General features: G+C 48.5%; 1 protein-coding gene across 2 annotated transcripts in view; it reads right to left on the reverse strand.

Moving 5' to 3' along the window:
* PCBD2 (pterin-4 alpha-carbinolamine dehydratase 2) overlaps positions 1–12,871 on the reverse strand; it is a 49,806-nt gene extending 36,935 nt beyond the window's left edge. Inside the window, exons 1-3 of one of the 2 annotated variants that reach the window (XM_040622428.1) lie at positions 12,731–12,871; positions 9,195–9,326; positions 2,113–2,418 (exon numbers count right to left, since the gene is read on the reverse strand). In XM_040622428.1, the coding sequence (XP_040478362.1) occupies positions 2,242–2,418; positions 9,195–9,326; positions 12,731–12,814 (393 nt within the window). In that variant the 5' untranslated portion in view covers positions 12,815–12,871 and the 3' untranslated portion in view covers positions 2,113–2,241. Of the gene's footprint in view, positions 1–2,112; positions 2,419–9,194; positions 9,327–12,730 lie in introns of those variants that run through there. The other variant, XM_040622427.1, reaches the window with a different exon arrangement.
* Positions 12,872–13,759: the final 888 nt, after the last annotated feature.

The raw sequence follows: 13,759 nt of genomic DNA on the forward strand, positions 1-13,759 counted from the left end.
ATTTGAAATCAGTTTAGTGAATGATATGGTAGATGGCCACAGTCCTGCCTTGCTGGTTGAGAGCACAGGAGCAAACAGATTCATTAATGGTGCTGGCTGTTTTGATAGGATTGATTTTAACGATACAATTAAATGACCTCTGACTGCTCAACAGTGATACCTGGGTTACTCTTGAACAAGTACAGCTTTGTTTGTTTTAGCTGGTGAATAGTGCCTTTCTCAGGGAAGTGTTGTCAAACCCATTTAAGGTGGAAAGTAATACAACAGGTAGTCCTTGGAAAAAAGATATCTCCTAGAAAAAAACACATGTAAAAACAAAAACAACTTTCTGTGTCACAGTAGTACCTAAACATGTTGCTGCAGGAATCAGAGCTGTGAGTGTGACACCCACTGTGACATGACCCAGTGTGACCACAAACAATCCCACGGTCTCGGTCTGATTCGGGGTCCTTCTGTGAAATTTACTGAATTGGTTAAAATGGCCCATTCCAGGCCGATCAGAAAGGCAATACGATGGTAAATTATCTGCAAAATGGGGGAGACAATGTACTGTTCTGTTTTGTTTACGAATATGTAGGGCAAAGAGCAGAACACAAAGAGATCCAAGCCACGGAGGAAGCCCCTCCCTCACCTGTCCACACGGGTGGGCTGAATCCCTCCGGGACACAGAGGGCACCTGGTCACTGCGCCCCCACCCCCGGTCACAGTAACAGCAGTGCACCACTCTATTTGCTGCTAAGGAGAGACGAGCAGCTGTTGAGGCCACACCTTTGTACCCAAGAGCCGTATTTTGAAAGAGCTGAATATAAGTTTCTATGTCACAGCCCAAATGCACCAAAACTCTACTGACCAAACTCTTGCTTTGCAAACCTGAACGTTGTTTTCAAAGGCTATATTGAAGCAAGGGGCTGGTACGCTCAAGAAAAGCAGAACAGAAAAGAGCAAGACCAAAATACATCAAAGTTATTATTTGAGGTCTCCTTTAAATTATTTTCTGTAATTACTGAGCCAGCAGTCCATTGTTATTAATTCATATTCAACCTATTTAAGCGGTCCCAGCAATGCAGGCAGAAAACAAATGCCTCGGTAATTTCCTAACTTTTGAGTGTTATTTTCTTGTCAGTTAAATTTAAAGCAACCCATTTCTGACCACATTATACCAAGTTAATCTCATCTAAAGTGCTTCACAAACCCTAATGGCTACGCTAAGGTTTTGTACTAATGAAAGCAATTTACATAAATGAAATTTATGTCAATGCATTTCATGAAAAATTTTTTATTTTATAATAACTATAGTACTTATATGATAACATCTGTTGATATTCACAGTCTAAAGCTGGCAAAGATTTAAACCCACAACATTTTCCATGCATCATGTACATTATCTGTGAAAAGCAATAAAAAAAAGCAATGAATGCATTAATCATACCAATATCATCTGCAAAGCATAAATCTGAAATACCTTTCACGTCAGCTCAAACTGCTTTTTATTTTTTACACACCTGATTTTACGCCATCTGTAAAAGGGCAAGACAAAGACTGCTGAGGAAATTATATTTCTTGGCTGTTTGACTTTCACAAAATACTCAGGCTAAGTTCTGTAAACAGAAGATTTACTGTACGACTAAGAAAAAGCGATGCAGTTAAAAGTCCGTTTTTATGAAAGGCCGGGGCAACGGCCACAACATTTTCACACCGCGCCGTGGCGTCATATTTGCATTTTCGACACCTGTTTTACATTTCCCCTTGTCTGTCCATTACATGTGTTTTCACAAATACACATCAGTTCTAAACCCATTTTATGAGATAAACGGCAGAAGCAAGACGCCGAACGGTACCATTCTGGTCTCTAGTTTCCCTGGCCCGCAGGACACCACCCCTGCTGTGCCGGCCACGGCCTGACCACACCAGCACCATCTGCCCACGACTCCCTGGAGCCCCAGGAAAACCTCCAAAGCGAGCACCGTTATGAATACACCACACAGATACTTTTTTAAAGATTTTATTTATTTGAGAGAGAGAGAAAGAGAACTAGAGAGCACCAGCCAGGGGAGTGGGATGGGGCAGAGGGAGAGGGAGAAGCAGCCCCCCCCACCCCCCGCTGAGCAGGGAGCCCGATGACGTGGGACCCGATCCCAGGACCCTGGGATCACTACCTGGGCTGAAGGCAGATGCTTCACCGACGGAGCCACCCAGGCACCCCACCGCACGCATATTTGAATTAGCTCCTCAAATGTGAGGTCAAGTTTGCTCAGATGCGTTGCTGTCCATCCCAGTGACAGTGAAGGACGCGTTCTCAGGTTTGGAGTCAGCGGTGGCTACAGAGCCCAACCGCAGGCACAGGTGAAGCTGAAGCCTCGTATGAGATAAGCAGACAGGTTTCCACTTGACCTGCTTCCCAGACACACAGACAGGAGCCTATACGGTAACAGCAAAGGGCACTCTCTAAGCCAGGTGATGAATCAGCCTTGGGAACATCCTCCTGGGAGTGTCCCCCTACCTTCCACAAGCAGAGTCCGCTTCCACTCTCAAGAGCGCTCAGATGGGACATTTCTATTACTGCATTACTGACTCATAACTCTGACGTGCACCGAGCTTTGGCTTACAACGATGAGACCCGAATTAATTCTTTCACAACGAGAACTGCTGAGAGCCGTGTCCCACTGAGGACTGTTAAGATTTGCATTAACAGTTGTCTTTCTTCTGGTATCATCAAGCTTTTGACTTCACTAAGTGTTTCAAAATGTGAACCGGGAGCTTATTACCAAATTCCTCAATAAAACATTTTTATAAAGTAAGTCAGCAACAGTAACTTTCAACGGCTCTACAGCAGGAGCTCTGGGGCAGAGGAAGGGAAATATTTTACAAACCCCAAACTCACATATGGTGCTACTGCTGCTGGATGCACGAAATGGGTTCCTCGGCACCCCCCACGGCCCCAGTCACTCAGAAGGCCCCTCCCCACTCCCCAGCAACCACAACGCGATGAACAAGATGCCGAACAGAGGAAGCTTGGACCTCGCCTGCAAGCTCTACCCGTGACTCGCTGTTCAGCTGAGAAGGGCCATTTTGTAGGTCAAAACGGGCTGAGTGTCAGCCAGGTCATATGATTCACTCTAACGACATCGAATGCCTTGCGGGCGGGTCCACTGGAGGCAGCACAGACAGGGTACAGGAGCTCCTCCGGGAAAGCAGGGAATCCCAGGTCCTTCTCACAAAGCTGCGTCCTTTCTCCTGAGTCAAAAGTGTTCTCCATTACCAACTGGAAACTCCTGGAACCCTCCTCCTGGAATTCTTCATTCACCCAAAAGATACCAAACAAACCCAGGTGCGGCGTCTGGGTGCCGCTGCTGACCTATTCCTGATACTAACTTCTCTCCATGCTGAACAAGGGAGGTGCCAGCATGCCCGAGGGAGAGGATGGGGGAGCCCTCCCGGGGGGCTGTGCCGCTGCCTGGCCAGTCGGGGCTCCTGCCCTGCAGGGCTCCACCTGCTGGCATCCGGAATAGCTCTTTCCTGGGTTCCAAAGCCTCACCTTCCGCACCTACTTCCAAAGCTTCAAACCACACCTGATTTTGTAAGCTTCCCACTCGTCCCCAGCCGCGACAATACCTAACAAAATTTACCTTTATGGGACACTCACAACCACGTTTCACACCAACATCTTGTTCTTTCAATGCAGGTGCCCTGCAGTTGCCAAACACCTAAGCATCAGTTTGTCACTGAGAGACCTCTCCCTCCTTAAGTCTCCAGGAACAGAAGAAAAGCAAAACTCTTACAAACGCCAAGCCCACCCCGTGTGAGTCCAAGCGCTGCGAGCACGGATCTTTGCAGCTTCAAGTCCTGGCAGCGTTATGCTCTGCCGGCTCAAGGAGGCTCGCCATGCCTGTCACACAGCCCCACAACCCTCAACACACTGCGGCTCAGAGCAGCCCTCCCCCAGGGAGACTCAGTGGCTCCCGGCCACAGAAACCTCTGGCCCCGGAGGCACCAACACCATTAGAACTTGGGAACTCTGCTCTTATAGTCTCTAAATATTTGCACCCATCTGAGCTATCAAATGAATGTGGACTATCTGGAACTAACCATATCCTGGAATAAAACCACTAAGAAAGAAAAAGTTCCAATGTATTTTGCTGGCTTCTTATTATAGTAAAATCTAGAATAACCCAAAGCTTTGAGAAATAGGCTTTTCACCCAGGGTCACTAAAAATGTTTCTTTTTTTTTTTTTTTTTTTAAGGTTTTATTTGGGGGGGGGGAGAGACAGAGAGCATGAGCAGGGGGAGGGGAGGGGGAGAAGGAGAGGAAGAAGCAGGCTGCCCACTGAGCAAGGAGCCTAATGCGGAACTTGATCCCAGAACCCTGGGATCATGACCTGAGCGGAAGGCAGACGTTTAACCAACTGAGCCATCCACACACCCACTAAAAATGTTTCTAAAAGGTATGGTTCATTTTCTATAGTAATAAGAGAAATGAATTCTAAAGCAAACTTGTGACTCACACACTCTACATTAGGAAACCACTTAAAACCTGTAACACCCAAAAAGTGTAACCTTCCTCCTGAAGATTTATTATAAATAAAAAGACTATGTAGAGAACTGAAAAATGTTCACAACCTATTAAGAAGCTAAAAAAAGAATATAATTTTTACCTGTATGTTCAGCTGAGACTTTTTAAAACATATGCTAACATCCAGTGTGGGTTGAACTCTGCTAAGGGAGAGAGGGGACCAGTTCGCGGACAGTGGCTCCCACCAGCTTCCAGAGCTGAGGCCAGGAGAGGTGCTGCCACTGCCAGGAGAACGTGGGGCACAGCGGGCCTCCCAAACTCTTTCTAAGGGCAGGGCTACAGCAAGGGAGACCTCACGTCATGGAGCTGTGCCTAGGCACATGGAAATGCCTCCTCACGACAGAAAAATCTAGGCCAACGTCCTCACATATCCATTTTGTGCACACGCAGGATAGTATCTAGAAGATAAATTTCTAGATTAGAACAATGGGTATGTCCATTTTAGAAGCTAATACACACTCCCCAACTGCTCTCTAAGAAGGTTATACCAATGGACACCCCCACCTCTTCCCTCAGTCTCCAAAATCACAGCCGCACCTCCCTCCTTACCAGCTAGATTCCAAGCTCCGATGTTTTAATTCCTGCCTTGCACACGCCCTTACTTCCCTTGCCCCTCAGTTCCTCCACTGGACTCATTTAGCAAGAGTACAGCCTTTATTAAGCCAACTCCGCACCTACTGTGCCCAAACAGCTGAACGTGGCTAGACAAAACACACAAAACCTTCACTTCCCACGTATGACCAGAAATCTCCAGTGACATTGAAAACTGCCCAGAAACTGACCACAATCCCCTAATCAGTGGACTGTCTTAGCCTCCGAGAGGGCTATTCCACTCTTTCTGATCTTCCTAGATCTCCAACATTCCTCCCTCCCACTTCTGCTCGTTCTCAACTGATAACCTCACTAAAACAATAGAAGCCATCGAAGAGAATTGCCTCTACTTCTCAGGAGCAAGGTAACAACTGACCTTCACCTACCATTATACATCCCGTCTTCAGTCCTCGGACAGCGGACACACCAGGTGCCCAGTGCCTCGACCTGCCCATTCCACCCTGTGCTCTCTTGCCAACCAGGCCTGTGCTCTCACAATTAACCTCTGACAATCCTCAAACCAGTATTTCCATCCTGAGCTCCGACCTCACGTAGCCAAGTGCTGATCTGATAACAGCACCTGGGTGACTAATAAGTATCTCATACCTGCCACATCCAAAACAGGGTTCTCAACTTCCTATCCCACCCCATCTTCCTCAACTCAGGAAGTGACACCAACAGTCCCGCCCTTTACCCTACAGCTTGAACCAAAACCTTGGGATCATCCTTGACCCTCCCCTTCCCCCATATCCAATCTAAGAGCAAGTCTTGTTTGTTTTCTTTTCTAAATACATGAGGAATCCTACATTTCCCTCCACTCCACTGCCAGCTCCATAATCCCCCATCATCTCTTACCTAGCCTGCCACAAAGGCATCCTAGCTAGTATGCCTGGTTCCAGTGGCCCTCCTGCTGTCTATTCACAGCACATCAGCCAGGGCAGTCTTTCTAGAACATAGCCAAATCATGGCACTTCTGTGCTTGAAATCCCCATAGCTTTCCTACCCAGAATAAAATCTAAACTCTTCACTGGACAGACAAGGCTCTAGGGCCCTGGGCTCTCCCTTTCCTCAGCCCCATCGCCAACCAGTCTCTCCTGTCTGCTCACTCCAGAACACTGGCCTTTTGGCTCTTGCTCAGTCAGGCCAAGATCATTCCTGCTTCAGGAATTCCGTACCTGCTTTTCTCTCCTTTGGGAATGTTCTTCCTTTGGGTCTTCACATGCTGAGCTCCTTTCCATGATTCAGGCCTCGGATGTCCCTCCCTAAAGAGGGCCTGTGAGACCACCCCACCTTAAACAGTCTCCATTCCAATATCCTACTTTTCTCTGTGGCACTTATCTCTACCTGAAATTACATTATCTACTCATTCACTTCTTGTCTATCTTCTCCACTAGAACGGGCCTACCTGAGCTTAGAATTGTGCCTAGAACAGTGAAGATCCTTAAAAAATATTTGGTGAGTTAATAAATACTACTTTTACAATAAAACTCAAGCTGATTTTTAAAACCAACTGCATGAATAATTGCTACACTGTGAATAAACTCTATCAGAGGAGAAAGACCAGAAAAGAATAAACACTAGATGAAAGAAGTTGCAATGGGAATTTTTCTTAATTTACAACATCCTATTTTAGCATTTCCTCTTATTGTTCTATAATAAAAACCAGGATCTTTTCTGTCCTAAATTAAAGGTTAGTGAGGATCTATCACTGAGAGAGGGTCACGACTCTAAACATTGGTTGTGAAAAAGAAACTCTGACAGCCGGCAGCTGGCCTGGCACGCACACCGAGGCCCTGGGGTTACACGCGAACACCAACAGCAGACAAGGCCTCTTCGCGAGCAGGATGGATTCAAACAAAAACAAGACCAAGCTGCAAGGTTATGTGAACACAGACAAAACACGAACACTGTCCACACCACAAAGTACCGAACGCCACCCCCGCACCCCCCTCTCCCCCCCAGCTAATGAGTGTTGCTTCTTTGCTAATTTCAGCTTTGGCCCCACTTCAGTCTGCTCGCCCTACTGGTAAGAATGATTAAAATACTGAATCATAGAACTGCCCACTTTCTGACAGCATCCAGTCTAGACCAAACCATCTTTCCAGCACCATCTTCCTGAGATGGCCCACAGCTCCCTGCCACGTGTAGTCTCCTGCCCTGCCACAAGCAATGCAGCCCAACACGCCCCACGAAGGCCACGTGTGCTCCTGGTGATGCTGGGCGGGTGAGCACTGACAGGTGTCACAACACCAGATGCAGTTACAGGCCACTGGACATGCAGAAGTCCTAAGAGACGCGGCTGGAAAACTGACCCCGAGATATAATCTCAGGGCTGGTTCTCTGAATGCATTCCCTGACATTGGCTGATGTTCGTGTCATCTGCCTCTTTCTCCTAAAAACTGAGTGAAGGAAATTTAAAAAAAAAAAAAAAAAGTCAAATTAATAAAATAATCTTATAATTAATCAAGGATGCCTCACACAGTTTCCCTTCCCTCCCTATTTCTGGAAGTCACACCAAGCACAGGGTTAGCGTGGGCTGGATGACGGACTCTTGGGCAGAGCCTGAGGCAACACTACTCAAGTACTTTAAGCCACATGTTCAAGCCCAATAAATTAGCCCAGGCTTAAAGAAGTCAGGCTGTACACATGTAAGAATTTTAATAAGCCTGGAAAATGCTACCTAGAGCTTATGCACGAGCTTACTGTACCAATGGGATTCCCTGCCACCAGCCACGGAGTGCTAAGCCCCTGACAAGAGCTGTCGGGCACATGGGGCAGCAGGGACAGGGAGTCGGCTTGGTCTAGGTCTCCTCAGGAGCTGGAGACTCAAAGCAGAAAGGCTGGCAGCCAGATGGATGGAGAGCAGAATAGGGCATGCAGCTCAGTGGAGCCAACGGCATTTACTAGGAAAACATGTCGAAGGTTTGTTTGGTGGAAATCTGGTCTTCCCACACCCTTCCAGAAACTGGCAAACACTGTAATCAATGTCTGCATTTATCAAATGCCTGCTTGTACCCAGAACCGTGTTAGGTACAATAGAGAGTTATTGAAGCAAACATGGTCTCTGCCTTCTAGATGCTGACACCTAATATAAATAAAAACAATAAATCTGTCCAGAGGATTACCAAACTCACTGAACAAACATGAAATAGTCAAAAGCACCGACCTCATATAAATGCAGCGGGGTAAGAGCTGAAGGCTAAGTCATGGGAGATGACTCTCTAAACAGGGCGGGGCCCTAATGCAACAGTTACCTTGTTAAGGCTGAGTCTCCAAGGGGGGAGGTCGGCTTTTAAGAAAAGCTACAAGGGCTGGCTCTTGGGCTGGGGGAAAACGAGCCAATCAGAGAAGACAGTGAAGCTTGGGGCTTGATTTAGAGACTGAAATACATGTACAGGGAGAAAGAAAACTTGACAAGCATCCAAGAAAAGTAGGGGAAATCAGTCAAGCAGGTGTATGTTTCTCAACCGCTTTTACTCGAGCCCTCTTCTGATACACACAAAAAACTCACACTCCCTTTTAATGTTATTTAAAATTTGAAAGGAAACTAAATATCCTTTTTTTTTTAAAGAATTTTCTTTCGGGTTTTTTTTTTTTTTTTAAAGATTTTATTTATTTATTTGACAGAGAGACAGCCAGCGACAGAGGGAACACCAGCAGGGGGAGTGGGAGAGCAAGAAGCAGGCTCCCAGCAGAGGAGCCTGATGTGGGGCTCGATCCCAGGACTCTGGGATCACACCCTGAGCTGGAGGCAGACACTTAACGACTACGCCACCCAGGCGCCCCAGGAAACTAAATATCCTAACCCACACCAAACCAGAAGGTTCGGAATCCGATTTTCCAAATGACAAAAACCACTCCCTTCCCCTACAGCTAAGAATCACCCGGGTGAATGGGAGCACCTGTCAACAAGGACGGAGGAGCTGTCACTGACTTCTTAGGATCCACATGGGACCAGACAACCAGTAGTAGTAAAGAGCTACAGCCTAAGGCAACACAGACCACGGCACTAGCAAGAATATGTCATAATTACCTGATTAAAATTTTTGAAGGAAAACTCTTTGTAGATGGCATCTCTCTCCTGTAATTCCGACCATCCTGCTGCTTTCAGGTCAAGGATAACTTGGTTCCTCTCCTCTGCTGTCAAACGGTGAGCATCTGCCACCTATGAAAGGAACACATGTAGTATCTGAAATGTAGAGGTTCAGTTAAACTCAAACGCATAGCCCTTTACCTTATGGAGAGACGTAGAAAAATACCTTAAGGACAACGATTTGTGACCATTTGGGGCTCCTCTGTTATCAAAAAAACAGACAAAAATAAGGCTAGCTCCATACAAAAGAGGCTGTCTCCATGCTAATGATATCTCACACACCTTACTGTTGCCTCACGCTTCACCATTCTGCGTCTCTGGTTTAGTACAGACACAACCACTAGCCATTACCGCTGGTCGTCTTACCAGTGACCATTACCCAGGGCCAGCATTCCCGCATGTGGGAAACTTGGTCAGCACACCCATGCAAGGAGACCCTGCAAGTCTGCTGTCAGGTCCCGAATTAGAACTCAAGGCTCTGTACTCCTGGTCCACTGCTCTCTGGAGGGCCCCACACACGTTAGTAGCCTTCACTGCCCACTCACATGGCTCTTAACTCTCTGGGTGCACTATCCCCTTTCAGATCTGATGCAAACTAACCTCCAGAGGGGAAAAACACAAATGCACACTTAACACAGGATTTCGGATAATAACTTCTGGGGGTCCACAGATCCTCTGGACTACAGGCAAAAAAGCCCTTGCCTTAGTAAAGTGAGTTTTTCCAGGACACCAGTAAGACAAATCTCCCCAGCACTGCCCACATTTTTCCCACACTCACGCTGGTGATGAAACCCTCAAAACCGGAGCTCTGTTGGCTAACACATGCCACACTTCCCATGCTATTTGTTTTTTAATTGAAAGAACTCTAGGGATACCTGGGTGGCTCAGTCGGTTGAGTGTCTGCCTTTGACTCAGGGTCATGATCTCAGCGTCCTGGGATTGAGCCCTGCATAGGGCTCCCTGCTCAGCGGGGAGCCTGTTCTCCCTCTCCCTCTGCCTGCCTCTCCCCCTGCTTGTGCACACGCTCCCTCTTTCTGTCAAGTAAATAAATAAAATCTTTAAAAAAGAAAGGAAAGAAAGAAAGAAAGAAAGAAAGAAAGAAAGAAAGAAAGAAAGAAAGAAAGAAAGAACTCTAAACATCATAGCCAGAGAAAGGAGAGAAGGACACTCTAGCAGCAGTCAGAAGAGCTTAGCTCTCATACCAGCATAAATGCCAACCAATACCTCCGACCCTACCTAGCTGCAGGGCTACTGAAGGCTCAGGTGAGAGAGGGACTGTCACCCAGAAGGACAAAACACACTCTAGGGGCTCCTCATCAAACAGCAACTGGGGGCTGAGCTGGATCTTCCACCACGAAACTACAACTCATTCCCGCTTCAGAAATCACGAAACGGTTTATCACTGACGTTAATGTAATTAAGAGGGCACAGTAAGTAAAATTACTTTAAGACAATTTACTCTGGGGCGCCTGGCTGGCTCCGTGGGTTAAGCAGGGAGTCTTCTTCTCCCTCTCCATTTACCGCTCCCCCACAACCGCCCTCATGCGTGCACACTCCCTAATAAAGAAATAAAATCTTAAAAAAAAAAAAAAAAAGACAACTTATTCTAAGAAGAGGAAAAAAGGTTGCTTATGCACCAATTTTCTTGTTTCTCTTCCTTGCTAGGTCAGCCACCCTTCCCCACAACTAACACAAGAAAAAAAATGAAAAAAAGAAAACTCTAAACAAAAACATTTGAAGACCTGTTACCAAAACCACTTAAACTATTAAGATTCAAAACATCTAGTCATTACTTTTACAGTGACCCACTATAGGAAATAATCTAAAATGCTTATTAGTCACTTAAATATGGTAAGTCAACTCAGAAAAGTACGGAAAAGAAATTAAATGACCTGTGTCCACTCTGAGTAGCTGCCAAGAAAACTGTGAACCATGCTGTGGGCAATGCAGCAGTCACCCGGAGTGAGTGGAACACGCCTGCTGAGCTGTTTCCCTCCACACTCTGCCACGTGCATCCCCAATGAGGACGATGGTGTGCGCTCTGCGCTCACCACAGGAGTCTGCCCAAGAACAGGGACCACGTCCAGGACTGTGAAATGCAGCCACTTCATCTACGTAACACAAATGGTCCCCATGGAGACACACCTACTGCAGAACCCTTTATGATGGGCTTAATTATTTTTCTGCGGGAGATGGGGACAGGGATAGGGAAGAGCATAGGATCTGGAGAGAACAAACTTGATCCAAGGCCTCGCTTGATTATTTTCAGCTGTGGAGATGCTGAACCAATCACTTGGCTTCTCTCAATACCAGTATCCTCATGTCTTCGGTGGGGGTATCACAACATCTACCCGTTGAGACTTTTTTTTTTTTAAGATTTTATATATTTATTTGAGAGAGAAAGAGAGAGCAGAGGCAGGGGGAGTGGCAGAGGGTGAGGGAGAAGCAGACTCCCCGATGAGCTGGCATGGGGCTGGATCCCAGGACCCTGAGATCATGACCTGAGCTGAAGGCAGATGCTTAAACGACTGAGCCACCCAGGAGCCCCGAGATTTTTTTTGAAAGAGTTCAGTTAAAGAGATCTTGAATGTGAAGGCACCCAGCATAGAGCCTGGCACGTGGCAGCCACTCAAATCATGTCTGTTTATTCGTTCCTCTGAACCCCGTAATTTCACTTAATCATCAGCTCCTTGGGTACAGACATGCCTTGGGACACGCTTAGGTGACAGTAACCACTCAACCCGTGTTCTCACCTTAGAGGCCACGAAACAGTGCTCACCTTCCTCTATCATCGAGCTATTTTAAATGTATCCTATTCAAGACTTCAAACTGCCAAGGGGCTCTAGCAAGCAACTTAAAACGAAATGGGAAGTTTAATGCAACATTTCCCCACTAGGTGGTGCTGCGTGTTAAAACTTTCCCTCAAGTTAATTTATCTCAATATATTAATTTCTAATGCCAGAACACGGACGGAACGCCCCGCGGAAGAGGAAAGAGGTATAAATTTGTCACCCCCCAAATGATTAATAATTCCTCCAAAAACATCGCACCAAAACAAGTGAGTTAACTCAGCGCTGAGGCAGCGGGTTTCGGGCGGGGGCGCGCTGTGCGGGAGCCGCTCCCTGCTCTGGGCGAGCGCACCACCGAGCGACACAGCGCCTTTAATCACGTCAAGTGACCCTAAGTATCAGATACCTTCCCAGCTACTTTTCGTGCTTTCTCTAAACAAAACTCGTCCTCGGTGTTTTTGTCCCCCCGACGGGCAGTTTCGTAGACAACGACGGGATGTGTATGCCAGGAAGAAACGATGGTGCTGCGGGCCCCTTGTCTCAGGCCAGGCGTCGGGCAGGTGCCCGGCGCCGGCATGCGGCTCTCCGAGGTCCGAGGTCCCAGGCCGGCCCGAGCCCTTCCCTCCGCCCCCCAGCCGGCGCCGCGAGGCCTCGCCCTCCTCCCGCACCGCGGGCCCCGGCACTCACCGTGACTGAGAAGCTCCGGCCCCGGCCCCGCAGCGTCGCCAACAGCAGCCGCGGCGCCCCCCGCGCCCCCAGCGCCGCCGCCATGGCCGCCGGCTGAGGGCTGCCCGGCGCACTGCCTGCCCGCAGCCCGCAGGCGTCCACCGGGCCGGCCGGGAGCAGGGAGCGGTGCGGGCAGCCCCCAGCCGCGGGCCTAGCAGTCCTGCAGGCGCCCGCGCGGCCTGTCCCGGAAGGTCCCGGGAGCTTCAGGGCCGCCGACAGTGCTGGCTGCGGGCGGACGGCCGCCGCAGGCCTCCGCAGGCCCCCGCGCTCTCGGGTCCCGCCCGCGCCCGCCGCGGCTTGCCGGCACCGACCCGCTTTCCCGCCCGTGCCGGGAGATGGGTGAGCAGGCCGGCCAGAGCACTCAGGCGTGACCCCCCGTTTGGATTTTCGGTGTCCCGGCCCCGGCTCGCCGCACACTCGCGGACTGTCCGTGCCGGGCTCCCTCCTAGGCGGTGGGGCTAAGAGCCCGCGCCGGCGGCAGGACTTCGCGGGCGGGGACGGGAGGAGATGGGCTTCGGGTGGGTGCTTGGGGACCACCCCCCTCCCTGCTCGCGGAGGGCAGAGAACCACAGTGGTTCCGATCCGGGCTTGTAAGGCATAGGGCCTTGGGTGCGGATGGAAGCTCTGCTGGGCCTGCCTGGCTGCTGAGACCCTGGGCACGCTGGTTCATCTGTGCTGACCCAGACAGGACAGTCTGGATACCCGGCTCTTCATGCTTTAAGGAGCGGTGCACGGTGCGCACTCCGGAGATGAACGTAGACAGAGTCACAGGATTTTTGTTTTTTTGTTTTCTGGGGAAGACGTGGATTCTTTTATGCATGTATTTACTAGTATTTTTTTTTCCTTGCCTTTTTTTCAAATGTAATGTCACATACTATGAAGTTCACCCTTTAAAGTACACAGTTTACTGGTTTTTAGTATATTCACTTGTATCTCTTTTTGCTAGTTTAAGCAAATTAATATAACCAATTTTGCATAGGATTTAGCCAC

The sequence above is a fragment of the Ursus maritimus genome, unplaced genomic scaffold, assembly GCF_017311325.1.
Source record: "Ursus maritimus isolate PB19 unplaced genomic scaffold, ASM1731132v1 scaffold_5, whole genome shotgun sequence".
Classification (NCBI taxonomy): domain Eukaryota; kingdom Metazoa; phylum Chordata; class Mammalia; order Carnivora; family Ursidae; genus Ursus; species Ursus maritimus.